At 48.1% G+C, this 16,045-nt stretch overlaps 1 protein-coding gene across 1 annotated transcript in view; it reads left to right on the plus strand.

Moving 5' to 3' along the window:
- The window catches only part of LOC138449659 (cholesteryl ester transfer protein-like), a 330,995-nt gene that overhangs the window by 213,289 nt on the left and 101,661 nt on the right, over nt 1–16,045 (plus strand). Inside the window, exon 6 of the mRNA XM_069604786.1 lies at nt 12,484–12,554. Within this exon, the coding sequence (XP_069460887.1) occupies nt 12,484–12,554 (71 nt within the window). The remainder of the gene's footprint in view (nt 1–12,483; nt 12,555–16,045) is intronic.

Genomic DNA, 16,045 nt, shown 5'->3' on the forward strand with positions numbered 1-16,045 from the left:
AGTTGCCTCTTGTCAATCTCTCTAAATCTTGCCTACTGCTCCTGCTTTGAACCATCCCTTCCTCCCTGGCCCATGGCCCATCACTCCCTCTATGGCCTGTAGCTCACCGCTCCTCCACTGGCCTCTAGCCTGTTGCTCCCCTGCAGACCCAATACTCCCTCTTTGTCCTCCCACCTTCTTTAGCTTGTGACCCATTGCTCCCTTTCTGTCCTGTGGCGCATCGCTCCCACTCTGGCTTCTGGCCCATTGCTGTCTCTATGGCCTGTGACCCATTGCTCCCACTCTGACATATGGCACATCGTTCCCACTCTGGCCTGTGGCCTATTGCTCCCACTGTGGCCTGTTGCTCACCGCTCCCACTCTGGTCTGTGGCTCACTGATCCCGCGCTGACCTCTTTCCTACGGATCCCACTTAGGTCTCTAGGCCACTGCTCGACTCTGGGCTCTTGCCCATCGTTTCCACTCAAGCCTTGTGCCCATCGCACTCTCTGTGGCCCTGTGCTCATCCCTCCCTCTCAGGCCTATAGCTCCTTCTCTGGCTCAATACTCCCTCTTGGCTCACCAGTCTCTCCCTATCTTCCCTCTCTTAGCATGACTTTGTTTTTTTTAAACTGCTGATTTTGTGTGTTTTTTCTTTAAATGGCTATTTTTGCAAAAATTGCATGTTTGGCAGGGTGTTTTGCAAACAAATTGGACACTTTCTTTTGGATTTTGCTGATAGTGAAATCGCTATAATCTGCCGGATCTGCATACAGATAGATGGCAAATACCATATTTTGTAATAAAGCACATTAACATCCTAAAACGTGAATTTCTGATTTGAAATGTCAAGTATTATTACTAGATGTATAAAAATATGTTTTCATATTTGTAATACTAGAAAGTATTTATTCAGACCCATAACAAATGGCATGCATGAGAAATCTGATAATTCAGATGTGATTAGAACACGAACAGGCCTGTTCACAGAATGCTATTTTTCTAAGAAACCGAGGAACTTGAATCCACCACCGTGGTGTTCAGAAAGACTGCACAAATAGAAATCTATTGCTCTATTCGCCTACATCATTTGTTCACAGCATGGAGGGCCAGTTCAAGGGGGCGGGGGCGATAAATGCTAACTGGCTTGAGTTTGTCCTAAATACATGATGTACAGAAGCAGTTTTATCGACAATCACAAGTTGAATGCTGACTTGGCATGGTCGCTAAGTGCGGGGAAGACAAAACTCATGTTTGCAGGAACCAAACATGACCTTATAAATATATTTAGCTTAAGGCAAGAACCCAAGTAGCAGTGGCATGTTAACAAAAAGCTCTGCATAGTCAACATGCAGAGGAAATAATCGTGTATACACTGTTGCTGGCAGTTTTAAATGCAGTGCTTTGCATGGGCTGAATTTGGAACGATTTTGGAATACAATAAAGTTCCCTTTTAACTCTAGGAATTAAGTGTTGGGAGATCTTACTTTTGGGCAGAAACTGGTGTGTATCCTCTCCAGGTCATACTGAAAATAGTATCCTGTATGATTGGCACCCTCTGTCCATAGAACCTTCGACTAATATTGGCAACAAAAATGTTTCAAGGTCCATAGTGTATATCCAGATTAAAAAAAGATGGGCCCATGGCCTCTCATCCAGGACTAGTGAAAATGTATATACATCTGAAAGTAATTAACTTTAAAGGGAAAAGATAGGTCCTTAAAAATGTGCCTGTGTGGGTTGGTGATAGAAACTTTTCGTTTGACCTCTTATTTGTCCTCCTTAAATCCTTCACATTTAGACTCGAAACTCAAAAATGCAGATCCTTTTCAGAACTAAAATGCCTCTTTCCAGCCCCAAGATGCCTGTGTTTATACTTTCTGATTTACGAATAGTAGTCTTTGGTGTTCATTTCCTCCATTACTCTCAAAGTTAATGGGCCACATTACAAGTTGGCTGGTGCAGCATTAACGTGTCGTTATTAATGTTTACCAGTAAGTTACTGCACCGTCCAACTACAAGTTTGCCAGTGAGGTGGCCAGAAGGACCTCCAATTGAAGGTCATCTGCCACCCCACCTGCAAAAAGAGCCTGTATTACAGGTGCCAGTAATATATTCAAATCCCCATGGAGTCCTCTGGTACTCCATGAATGGGCATTAACACTGTTTCTCTGGCATGCGTAATCCAGTGGACATTTCATCGGACCAAGTGCCGGAAATGGTGATACATTTTCCTGGTATCCTGGTGGAATTACTGCCAGGATACCGGCAAACTTGTACTGAGGCCAACTGTAAACATTAGAATGGGGATTTTCGGTGGAAAATTGAACAATAAAATAAACTATTGTCACAGATGGCTTCAAGAGCACACCAACTCCCAGGGAAAGATCATGGGTTTGTATTTTTATTCCAGCAGTGGGTCTAATGGTTGTCCCCTTCTCTCTAGCCTATGAAGGGGTATACCCACCCTACCCCAGCCATCCATTGATCCCACACTGGTACTGGGGATCGGTAACTCCTACTGTCTAAACAAACTACCTGTCTTTGAGTGTGACATAAAGGCTAGAGCCTTTCCTACCTAAGCTGCCTCAGGGAACAATCTCCAAATTCCTATCCATTGGCTTTCCCCCTCAGGAATGACTTAAGGGTTGTGCCTTTCACACACTCATGTCCCACTTTGACTTCTCCTTCCGTGCTCTAATATTCCTCCCCCATTGCCTCCCTATCAATCGCCCTTATCTCCTCCTACTCCACCCACTGTCTCTCCTCACTCTCCCTGACACTTCCTGCCCTAAGCCTACGAAACGCCTCTCTCGTCTGTCTACCCTCACCCTCCTATCTTACAACCTGTTACTCACTCTCTTCTTTCTCTCTCCACAGTACTGCTTCTCTGCCCTCACCACAACACTACTATTCTCCCCTCTCCACACTAGTACTCTTCCACCCACACTTCTCTTACATTCACCCCTTCCTTTCACTTCCCCACCCAACTCATAAACATGCACATTAATTTCCAGTACCATTTCCTCTCACAAGCCAATACCTCACCTTGAACACCACCTGTATGATCCTCCACCACGCTACTCTGTGGTGTCCTTCCTCCGCCTCCTCTGTCTGGTCTCTTGGTTCACCTCTGCCTCCACTGTCCTCACGCAAACAACCCACAACTCCCTGTCTCCCAGCTCTTCCTTTATAAGGGCCCTGTTCTTTCCATTGGCTCTTCCTCCCCACTGGTTGCCCGGGCCAATCTGTCCCTGTTCTCCCCTCCCGGGAGGTGGTACAAACTAAAAAAGGTATAAAGGTGTCTAAGCCCTGCTGCTTTTTCGTGTTTGCAGGGCCGCCACGGTTCTGCACCCTCTCATGGCTAAGCACAATGTCCTTGTAGAGCTGTATGTGCTGTCTCTGGTTCGTGCAGCAGCTCCTATTCACTGCGTTGCTGGTTGTTGTTCATCTCATCAGCTGGTTGTTGGAGTGGACTCTCTTCCTGACGTTGCCCGTTGGGGTTTTCAGGTTAACTTTGGTTCATCTGGCGATGGTTCTCTCTCATAGAGAATGCTGGGAGATGTAATTTTTCTGAAAAAATAGGGAGAGACTGGCCATCATCATGCGATAATGGCAGTGGGTGATTGTGAAGGATATCTGTGATATTTTCGAGAAGAAAAAAAATGAATTGAGAAATCACCCCATTTTTGGGGCAGAAAAACGAACATTACTTTTTGCTTTTTTTTTTTTTAACTTTGTTTATTTTAAATCAAGGCAGAATGATAAGTACAGACATTATATGCAGTGGTTATATAGGCAAGTTGAACCCCAGTCCTTTATCCCCCCTGCGTCTTCTCCCTCCTCCCTCCCCCTGGTCCATCCGTCACATAAGCCCTGTAGGCGGGCTCCTCCCTCCCGGGCAGTCCGGATTGAGCCTCGGCGACTATGTGTCTTTCTCCGGGCTCTCCTGGTTTTTTAAGATCCTGTGGGCCCTGGTGGGTTTGTAGGTCAGGGCGGGGAAGCGCTGGTCAAATTCCAGCACTGGGGCCCAGATGTTCTGGAAACGATGTAGAGTTCCCGCTTGTGCTGCAGTCACCTTCTCTGCTATCAGAATGTCCCAAAGTTTGGTCCACCATTGGGCTATGTGGGGGCCTTCCGGGGTTTTCCAGGTTCGGGCCACCACCGTTTTCCCTGCTAGTAGGCAGTGAGTTAGTAGTTTCGCTCTGGGTCCGGAGCGCAGGTAGGTCCCGGGGATTGGGGCACCCAGCAAGATCGGTTCTGGTTCCAAGGGAATCGTTGTTCCGGTAATTTGTGAGATGGACCCTAGGCAAGCTTTCCAGAATGGTTGGATCTTCGGGCAGTCCCACCACATGTGGAAGAAGGAGCCTGGGTGGCCGCATCCTCTCCAGCAAGAGTGGTTCACCTGGGGGTTCATATGGTGAAGTCGGAGGGGCGAATATGACCATCGCAGCGTGATCTTGTACGCGCATTCCCCATTGGTGATGCAGGTGGACGAGGTATGTGTTCTGGTCCATATGTCAACCCAGGTTTGATCCTCTATCGGGTGACCCAGGTCCGCTTCCCATTGGGCCATGCATCGGGTTCTTGTGGTCAAGAAGTCGCTTAGAAAGCGTCTGTACAGGGTGGATACTCTGCCGCGGGTTGGAAGGTCTCCCAGGGTGAGTTCTAAGGCAGTAGGAGGGCGTGTTGCTGCTTGGAAGGTTTGGGTATGCGAGCACCAGTGGCGTAGTTGGATATATGTGAATCTATCCCGTTCCTGGAGTTGGACCTTCTCCTTGCATTGGGCGAATGTGAGAGGTCTCTCCCCTCTATACAGCTGGTCTATGGTCTCCAGCCCACCTTTGATCCAGTTGCGAAAATTGCGAGGATTCGTACCCGGTGTGAACATTGGGTTATGAAAGACCGGGGAACGTGGGCTCAGTCCTCTTGGCACTCCCTTTCGTTTTAGCGCCCAGTCCCAAGTGCTAAGGGTGTGTTTAGTTGATAGCAGGAGCTCTCCCCAATGGGTCCTGAGGGGGGGCGGGATGTGTGGTAGGAATCGCAGGGGTAGGGGTGCCCGTGATTGTTCCAGCTCCACCCATCTGGGGCGGTTTGTCGTATTTTGCCAGGCCTGGACCTTCGGCAAGTTGGGCTGCCACTCTGTAGGCCTGTAGGTCTGGGACTCCCAGCCCTCCCAATTTGGAACTCCCCAGCATAGTTCTGAGAGGGATTCTCGCTTTCTTACCTCTCCAGATAAAGTTCAGCATTTTCCTCTGGATCCCTCGGAGAGTTGGCGTGGGGATTGCCACTGGTAGTGAGGCACATGTGTATAGGAATCTCGGCAGGAGGTTCATCTTGCATGCAGTGATGCGCCCGAGCAGTGAGATCTCTTGGGTCTCCCAGCGCTTCAAGTCGCCTTCCAGTTCTTTGAAGAGTCGGGGAAAGTTGGCTTTGTATGTCTCCCTTGGGTCAGCCGGGATGTAGACCCCTAAATAGGGGCTCTTTTCCCATGTTATTGGGCACATTTTAGTCAATGGTTCTCGTTCTGCTGGGGTGAGGCCAATACCCAAGGCGGATGATTTATCGAAGTTTATGGTGAGGCCTGAGACTTCACCATAGCTGGTGATTTCGCGTATCGCGTGTTCGAGGGATGAGTGGGCTTCCGATATCGTGAGCAAAATCTCATCCGCGTACAGGGCAAGTTTATGGTGTGTGGGGCCACTTTGTATGCCCTTGATTTGGTCATTCCGCCTAATTTTTTGTGCGAAGGGCTCCATGGTGAGTGCAAAGAGCAAGGGCGACAGTGGACAGCCTTGCCGGGTTCCGCATGATAAGGGGATTGGGGCCGAGTTGTGGCCGTTGATCCTCAGGCTTGTTTTGGGGCAATCATAGTTAGCTAGAACCATCGTTTGGAAAGCTGGTCTGAAGCCGAAGGCCCCTAGGGTGTGTCTCATAAACGTCCAATCCACCCTATCAAACGCCTTAGCTGCGTCGAGACTCACCAAGACTAGTTTTTGGGCGTTCCGAGAGGCGAGGTCCACCAGGTTCAGGGTTCTCCGGATGTTGTCACCTGCTGTCCGGTGTAGGATAAAACCTGCCTGGTCGGGGTGGATGATCTTCGGCAGGATGCGATTCAAACGGGTTGCCAGAATTTTTGAGTATATGTTCGCATCGATATTTAAGAGTGCGATTGGTCTGTAGGAAGTTATGCTTCTTGGGTCTTTTCCAGGTTTGGGCAGGAGGATGGTGGTTGATTCCTGCATCGATGGGGTCACCGCCCCCGTTTCCCTGAAGGAGTTGAATAGGGTAGCTAGACGGGGGGTCAGTTGTGCTCTGAATAGTTTATAGAACCTGGTTGAGAAGCCATCCGGGCCGGGGGCCCGTGTTTTAAGTGATTTGATAGCCTCCTCAATTTCCTCCCCTGTGATGGGCTCCTCCAGTTCGTCTCTCGTTGCGTCGAAGAGCCGGGGCACTTCTGCCTGCTGGAGGTATTCCTTTTGTTGTGATAGGTTTCGTGGGGTTGCCTTCATGATTTGGGCCAAGTAATGTATTGCGAGGCGTTGCTTCTTGGGCTCTGAGTATAGTGTGACCCTGTTGGCATCACGCAGGCCCATGATCGCGTGGATGCGTCTCTGCTTGGCTAGTTTGGCCACCAGGAACTTGTTCGCCTTGTTGCCCTTCGTGTACTATGACTGTTTGGCCTTCGCCATTAGTTGTGCGGTTTGTTCCGCATAGTGGGCTTCCAGTTTTTTCCGTGCCGTACGGATAATCCGTTGTGTTTTGGGGGACCTGCCTTTCTCCTTATGGGGTGCCTCAGCCTCTCTTAGTTCGTTCTCTAGGGCCGTCCGGGTCTGACATCTATCTCGATGGTAGGCCGCACCTTGGGGTATCAGGGAGCCCCTGATTACTGCCTTCATGGCATCCCAGTTGTTCGCTAGTGAGGTGTCTGAGGCTGGGTTTTCATTAAAGAAGTTACTTATTCCTGTTGCGATCTTGTCTCTGGTGGCCATGTCATTGAGGATCGGGTCGTACAGAATCCATTTACGTGGGGTGTTGGGGTTAGGGTTATGAACCTGGGGTTCCAGGAGCACTGGGGCATGGTCTGATATCGCTATTGTGCCGATGGTGACCTTTTTGACTGAGGGGAACGTATGCGGGGAGATCAGGAACAGGTCGATCCTTGAGAAGGTGCGATGGACAAAAGAGTAGAAGGAGAAATCTTTTTCGTCATGGTGAAACACCCGCCATGAGTCTATTATCTCCAGAGTCCTGAAGAATCGAAGGAGGCTGAGTGCTTGGGCGAAGTCGCCTGGAGTCGGGGGGTGTGATCGGTCTTTGGTGGGGTCGGGAACCCCATTGAAATCCCCGCCGACAATTGTTTGGCCCTCCACAAAGCTAGTGAGAGATGTGCCCAAGGAGTCATAGAAGTGTGACTGTCCAGTGTTGGGAGCGTATACTGAGATAAGGGTGTGTAGGTCTCCCATTAGGAGGCATTTAATCGCTGTAAATCGGCCTTCTGGGCATATTTTCGTTTCCAAAATCTGTGGGTTCAAGTCTTTCCTGAAGAGAATCGCCGTACCTCCTTTTTTACTTGTGCCAGAGGCGAAGAATTGGAGCGAGAATAGCCGGGATCGAAGGCGGGATACATCTGCCGGCAGGAGGTGCGTCTCTTGAAGCATAGCTATCGCTGCATCTTCGTCGCGAAGTTTCAGTAGAATTGCCTTTCGCTTGTTGGGGGAGTTCAGGCCATTAACATTCAGGGAGAGGATCCGAAGCGACTGAAGGTCCTCTGAAGGCTCACTCTCCGTTCCTTGGGTTAGGGGGGGGTCATGGGGTGGTGGTTGAACTGCCATGTCTGTTAGGGAAACTCTTGGTATCATCCTGCACTTGAGATTTTAACGCGGAGCCCCAACGGGGAGCCGCAACTTTAACAGGGAGGTAGACCCTAAGGCCAACAGGGCCAACTGTCCCATCACATATCGAGTACTGTGGGTTTCCAAGGAACAAGGGATGGAAAGTATCCTTGGAGTGGGTATGAACCATGGTTGTGGCTCGCCGCCACCGTGTTCAAGGTTGGTGAGCTCGCAATCTAGGTGGCGGGTCCTACTTCAAGCAGGGGCATCTGTGTCCCGGCTTACTTGCTGACGGAGCCTGGGACCGTGGAAGCGTCCCCGTTCATCTCTTTCTGTTGTTCCGCTGGGTCGACGACCAAGGCGTGCGTTTGGGTTTTGGAGAGGGAAGCGGTCCAGAGTCTTCGGTCCCCTCTGGGATTGGCGTGGAAGGATCTCGGGGTGAGGTCGGATGTAAGATTTTCTCAGCGTCTTCCAAGTGGCTGATTCTGCGTAGGGTGCCATTATATGTGAACTGGAGAGCTGTCGGAAACAGCCATCTGTAACGGATCTGTTGCTCCTGGAGGAACATTGTCAGAGGCCGAAGTGCTCTTCTTTTCTGGAGAGTAAGTGGTGAGAAGTCGATGGTAGATTTGAAGTGGAGTGCTCTGAAAAGTGATCTCATCTCCTTGGCGACTGATCGCTGATATTGCCTCTTTCCTCGTAAAGAAGTGGACCCTGGTAATCACATCTGGGGGGGGTCCAACTCTGTCCCACGGCGCGGGCGGAGTCTGTGGGTCCGGTCCAGCAGGAGCTGGTATTTGTCCATATCCAGGAGTAAAGCCTCAAAGAAGCTTCCCACGTAGTCCGCTAGCTTGTTGTCAGGGACAGAGGACGGAATGCCCCGAATGCGGAGGTTATTGCGACGTGCCCTATTTTCAAGGTCTTCATGTTTGAACTCCAGGATCTCGTATTTGTGATGCAGGGAATCGATAGATTTTTGCATTTCCCCCAATGTGGTAGCGTGATCCTGGGAATGATCCTCGATCTCTCCGAGCCTCTGTTTGAGTTCTGTGACACTCTGATCTGTTTGGTCAACTTTAGCGGTGAGTTCCGAGAGGCAGGCGCGAAACTCCAATTTGATGTCCGCCATGAAGGCTATTAGGTCTCCTTTGGTGGCGAGAGCACCCCTATCCTCTTGTGGCTTCTGTGGGGTCAGTTTAGGAGGATCCTGTTTCTTGGGTTTCTCCGGAGCCGTGAACATGGCGGATATATCTGTGCCCTTGCTCACCTTCGTCTGCCTCGACATGCTGCTCGTGTCAGGCGGTCTTAATTAAGAGAGTAGCAGCGAGGCCTAAGACGGCGGGAGGCTGCACTTGGGGAGCTTCTCCCCCTCGACCCCCACTCTGGACTAGATCTGGGTGAGTGGGCAGGGGTGCCCCAGGAAAACTTTGGTATGGGGAGAGGGTCTCCGTCGGGGATGATGCAAGATGGCCGTGGGGGTCCCGACTCATTCTGCGTAGCGGGGGGAGGGGTGGAAGCCTGCTCTCTTGGTCCCTCAGAGTGTATGTAAGCCGTAGCCGCCGAGGCAGCAACCCAGTGTGTTCCGGGACCCCTTGGTAGGAATCGGGTGATTCTGTTTTAAATACCTCTCCCCCTCTCCAGCTCCTCGGTGTTCTAGGGTCCCGCTACCGCCGAGTGCGGCGTGTGCTGCTGGGTTCCGGATTGGTGGCCAACTTGGTTTCTTCGGTCCAAGACGGGGGAGAAGTTCAGCCGCTAAATTCTGGTAGAACGCCTCCTCGGTCGAAGGGTATGTTTAGCCAGGTTGTGCCATGTCGGTTCCGGTCGAGATGCCTTTAGATGGCATTGGCGACGCGGAACCCAGCTTAGAACCGCCGGAATTTGACGGCGGCGGCGGGCATCCCACGGGTGGCCTCAGAGGAGCGACCACATTGATGGCGCTCCAAGCCACGCCCATCTACTTTTTGCTTTTTTAACTCTTTTTTTTTTTAATGCAGGGGGAGTCCCCAAAACCCCACCCTCACCCCCCTACACTAACGTATGCCCTTACCCCACTCCCCACCTATTATTTACCATACATATACCAAAATACCTACTATTTTCGGTCAAATAAATTAGGTCATTTCTCATTCTTTTTTTTTAATAAGGTTATTTGTACGGATTCGGATTGTGAGTGGCACTGTATTCAAGCCAAGTGGCACTACAAGAAGGGCCATGGACCAGGGCTCTCCCAATTGCCACCTTTCCCCTCTGGTGTAGGAATGGCTTTGGCTACTACACTTGTAGGCTTCTCACCCAAGGAGGTCCCCATCCCCTCTTGAAAGGGCCTCATTACGAGTTTGTAGGTAGCCATGCATTATTAGTGGCATGGGTACCCCCAAATTCGGGTCCGGGTCCTGAAAAATGGAAATTACCGGGCCATTCTGACCTTTGCGGGCCCGGTAATTCCGATTTGCGTGACCGGGAAAGTCCCCATTCCCATTTGAGCCCCGAAAGGGCTCAATGGGAATGGGGAGGATGCTAACAACGGTCCTGTTAATAACGGGACCGTTGTTAGCATCCTGTTCTGCTAGCGGGTGCCGCTCTACACGTCTGGTCTGACCAGGCATACCGGACGGCCCCGCGAGCAGAAATCGTAATGTGGTGGTAGAGTGGTAACGGCGCCGGCAGCACTACCGGCACCGTTATCACTCTACCGCCAGGGTCGTAATGAGGCCCGTTCAATTTATTGACCTAGTCCCATCATGTGTAAAATGGGCTGGCACTGAAGATGCTGAAGAGTACAAGGAAAACAATCTTTGCATTGGCTACAATAAGAGCTGCTCTCTGAAATCCTTTTTTGTGCAGACGGACAAGCAACATTGGAGAACCATCTACGAGATGGTGATAACCAGGGGCGTTGCTAGGGGGGGCTAAGGGGCCTATAGCCCCTGATCTTTTGGTTGTAGCCCCGGATAGAATCTCAGGAGCTACAGCCAAAAGACCAGCTAGCCCCCAGTCCCAACAGTTCCGACAGCAGCTTAGCCCCGGGTCTTTTCCAGACCTAGCAACTCCCCTGGTGATAACGCCCTGCTCGCTGAAATCCCAATGCCAATGTTGGCCCTCTTAAAGCCATCCTGCATGCCACAGCACATCTATCAACAAGACTAAGAAAATTCAGCCACAACACCCTCATCCCCCTCCCAAGCAGCTGCACTGGTTAACTCTTCAGCCACGCATCTTGATCAAGACAACCTGCATCACATATACAGCAATCACAACTAAAACACCACTCTACCTGGCCGAGAAGCTTACCATCTCCAGAGCACACAGTACAGCACTAGAAGCCATGAGATCGCCATGCAGGAAAGAGGGAAAACACTTCAAAACAAGCAGTATTGCATTATTGCAGTATTTCTTAAGAGCAAATTACCAATGCAAATCAGACTGCCCCCCACCATCCTACACTTTAGGAAGGCCAATCGCTAATTCCTCCACTCAACCGTACTCCTCTCCCGTCGCAGATATGCCCCTTATGAGCACCCCATGCCATTCCCAAGAACATCTGAGACCCTACCTGTAACCCCCTATGTACAGTGCTTTGTTGCTTGCCAGCTCGGTTTGCGCTTCATAAATCCACACATACTTCCAAATGTAAAGAATTAGTAATTAGTACATTAATTATACTTACAATTAGATTACATGTTCCATTAAATGCTGCAGGATGTTATTTATTTGACTTTTCTCTGTGCAGAGGGCCATGGTTGTAAGCGATCCTCCTACGAGTGGGCGAAGAGGCGAATCAGTTTATGGTATGCACAATATAAATGGTCATTATTTAAACAATTAACCCCGATGGGTGGGGGCATTACCGGGCCAAGGGTCTGGCCGATGAGGTGGCGGCTGAATAAGGTGGTGAAACTAACCATCGTATCTTACAGGGGCATGTCTGCTTCATGAAGATATATCATGCTTAGGCGAAAGGGGTGGCCAACAGAATATTGTCCACTCTATAATCATATATTGCACCTACAATTGCACCATCCAAATGCACCACTACCTCTAATGTAGACCAAAACGAGGCACAGCCAGGAATACATGATTACAGAGCAGTATCATGTGAACTGCAATCACAGGCCCACAAGCTATTCTTGTTCTCATCATTCATGCACAATGTATGATGTGTTGGGGCATGTGCCACATGCATGCAGAGCAGTAGAGGGTGGGAGGGGAGAGCTTAAAGGACATAAACCCGAAGAAGCTTCTTGGGGGCGGCGGGGGGGGTGTAAATGGGTTTCACCTATCAATTCACTGCATCTTTTGCTTGTTGAAATGCTATTTCACTGTTGTCCATCACCATTAAATACACCACAATTTCACCCTTAATGTCTCCAATTCACCCATGCCCTGGTTTTGAGGTCATTTTTTGATGGCGGGTCAATGCCATGAACTGTCTATGCCTACCGACCAGTGCTTTTGTAGAGTATTGTTCACCTGAAGCAAGCACCACAGTTATAATATTTTTAGCAAGTAATCAGAGAGAATGGTTATTTCACTATAGCTCCTAGAGTTTTACTGAATATGTTGAGGCTCTGGTGGCAATCAGCAATTGCCTTTGATGCCATTAAGCTTACATTTCATAAGATGAATAGAAGGTTGTGCACTTATAACACTTTCCAATGTTTGATTACAGCATGAATTTTGGAAATTCCATTGATTTTGAAATTGAATCGTCGATTGACCTCCAAATAAACACAAAACTGAGTAAGTACATGTTAGGCTTTAAAAGCATTTCACCCCTTTTAGGGAAAGGTCTCTACTTTAGCTATGAACCTGTGTTATTCAAGTGTTAGCCAAGGCAGGTATTGACTGGTGCTCCTGAAGGGGCACCAGTCAATACTATTTCAATATTTTGTGGAACACAAACAAGGCATATGGGATCAGAAGGGAGCCACGTGGGTCCTCTCCCTAGCTCTGGCACTATTTACTCATCAATGCATCAACTGTACAGTGATCCTGTTGATGTGATGCAGAGAAGAGAATTGTGAATGAATTTACTGAAGGGAGTGGATTCTCCCACATACTCGTAATCTAGATGTACTGTTGAATTGGGGTAATTACACATCAGTTTGGAAACAAGAGGATAGACGTAATTATGCATTTTACCAGTGAATATCCAGCGTTGTTCAAAGGCTTTAACTAATTACAGTGCATGATTTGTAATGCTTTGTGCATTGCAAGCATACAAGGCAACTTGCTTTCAATTCACAATGCATTGTAACAATATGACATTTGCTCATGTGGTCACAAAGCATTTAGAGGATGCCACCACAAGCTTTTGCAATCAGGAGATGGTCCATGGAGGAACACATGCAGCTTGTTGTCGCTGTGCTGGGCATGGGGTGGAAGAATGTTGTCTTTCTATGATCATGTGACAGGTTTGGTTCCACTGGTGCATGCTACATAACAATCCTTACCAAATTGCGGCCACTGTGCCTGTTCTTTAAAGGGCATGCACCTTGAAGACATTGGAAAGATGCTTGCTTCATCTCTGGCCCCTCCTTCATGACTTTAACAGAAGGGGGCCTGTACTCCAAATAGGAATTAAGTATGAGCCAAACAACATAGGAATGCTCCTATTGCAAATCAATTTATTGTGTTCAGTTTTAAGGTCGGGTCCGTAAACAACTGCACCACTCAACAATAAATGTCGAAATGTCTGCTAATAAAAATCAGTTCATCCTTAACAAAGTTCAACAGGTATATTTCACCATATGTGTTTATTTCGGAAACACACCATAGCATCCATAAAAACAGATTACAAAAGTAACAATATCAAATATAAAAACATTTACATACTCGATAGAATCCTTACAAAACAGTTAAACAATTTCCGATCACACTCATAAAGATTAAACTAGATGTTTCCTGGTAAGCAGTGCACTCCTCAACAAGGACAAAAGTGCACACCCAACACGGGTGATTCAGCCCACAGCAAGATGGTCAGAGCTGTTCGATACTGAACAAACCCCTTCTCCCTCAGCAGTGCTTTGAGTGTGGACCCTCTCACTCTCACATAGGCCGGACAAATAAGTTAAGAAGTGGGACAGATCCTCCCTGGGTGCATCACACAAAAGGCACGATTGATTAGAAGTGTCTCTAGACCATGCTGCCGCCACAGCTGGTAGGAAGACGCAATCGAAACGTGCCCTAGCTATACATATTCGCTGGGAAGGATTCTCAGCCCATAACAGGTAACTATGTAAGCCAGGTGTCATTCTGACTGCAAGCCTCCTGCTCTGGGGTTTCAGAATCTCACAAGACTCTCTTCTCCCCGATATACAGGAGCACCCTTTTTGTCACTGTTCAGATTTCACTAACAGATATAATATCAAATTTGGTGTACAGACAAGCCGCATTTTCTTCTGCCAGTTTTACCTTAATATATCTCAACCAGGGGATTCTCCCATTAAGATCTTTCATAGTCAGAATCTTATTAACTCCTGGGTCAAAACAGGCCTGGTATTGAGCCACAGTCTGAGCCAAAGAAGCACAGACTGTGCTGAGGTTGTGTCACTAATACATTTGTAGCCCAGTTCTAAATGTACACCAAAATCAGCAGGGGAGTCCCAAAACTTTCTGTAAAAAGTTGTTCTCCACCACATGGATAGACTTGACATTGCTGTAGCCCAACAGCTCCATACCAAACCTGGCAACCAAGACTGCTTTTCCATTATATGTCTTTAATACCAAGTCAATTGGCTTGGCCTTGAAAAATGTTCCTAATTACTCCACCATGGCCCGCTTGAATCTCATGGTTTGTTTGTTCACATGAGGGTCAGCTCCAAAGTTCGATGAGAACCTTGCCCCCAAATAATCAAAACATTGCACCCTTGGAATGTGTGTGCCCTTACAAAACATTGCCTGAAACGTCAGGGTGCATTTCCCCCTATGGCATGCCATCCCCGCTGACTTTAGAGCATTAACCCAGAGGTCCAAAGCATCCGCGAGGCAGTATAGTCATTGATAAGCCTCTGTAATGCTCTGGGGGTACGCGCCATTAGGACTGTGTCGTCCGTGTACACTAGGAGCGGCAAAAGCTGACTGCCTAGTCTTGGGACATCAGGTATGGACATTGGTAAGCAATCATAAAAACCATTGATGTATAAGCAGAAGAGCAGGGGGGCCAGGGCACACCCCTGGCGCAACCCCCAGCTCCACTGGGATTGAGGCAGTGCATCTCCCGTGGCACCACTCCTCATACGAACTTGGGTTGCATAGTGTAGCCTAACCAAAAGTTTAACCAGAGCCTGTGGGTAGTCCATGGATCTGAGCACATGCCAAATCTTGGTGTGATTAACCCAGTCAAATGCCATGCTCAGATCCATGAAGGAAATATCTGGTAATAATAATCAATTCATCCTTGACAAAGTTCAACAGTTATATTGAATACGTTGGGTAAACTCTTTATAATAGAAACTTGACTTCAATAAATATGGTCATGGCTTCAATGTATGCCGATTCAAAGTGAATTTAATTTGTACACATCAGGTGTCAAAGAATCAAGTGAAGAAAAATAATTAAAAAGTTATTAATGATAACCAACACATGTCATAGAGCTGATTAATAACAGAAAGACAAATGTTAGGTACAGAAAGATTAACTGACATATACATCCAAATTACCCTACAAACTTAACAACTGGAAGATTTAAAAACTATTAAACAAGAGCTTAACACTCTCGGTTCATAATTAAGACAACAATGGATGATGAGGCATATTACAGAAAAGAAAAGAAAACACTAGTCAATTTAATTAGCTCAATTTGAAATGAGATAACACAAAGTCACATAGGATTTTGGGTAAGATAGTGTACATCTCAGTTCAATAAGATCAATTGAATAAAGACGTCCACTGTAGACCAGATAGTATAAATTCAAAGTTTGAACAATAAAATGATGAACTTAGTATCGGTTGGTCAGGTACAATATTGGCAAAAGTGGCATTGGTTGCTTGTGTGGTATTGTTTGGTCTAGACAGAGCAGCCATGGCTCTTCGCTGATGGCAGTGGCAGGCTTATCAATATGTACGTACCAGCCCTTTTAAGTCAGGATGGTGCTGTGCTAAATTCTTCCATTCGTGTGTTGCTGGCAAAATGTGTCTGATACCAGGCCAGCCGCATGGCAACATTTCCGGGCAGGCCCAAGCTGAATTATTACACCCCATTGACTACATATCTGCCCTGCACATTGGGA

The sequence above is a fragment of the Ambystoma mexicanum genome, chromosome 1p, assembly GCF_040938575.1.
Source record: "Ambystoma mexicanum isolate Mex_15411 chromosome 1p, UKY_AmexF1_1, whole genome shotgun sequence".
Taxonomy (NCBI): domain Eukaryota; kingdom Metazoa; phylum Chordata; class Amphibia; order Caudata; family Ambystomatidae; genus Ambystoma; species Ambystoma mexicanum.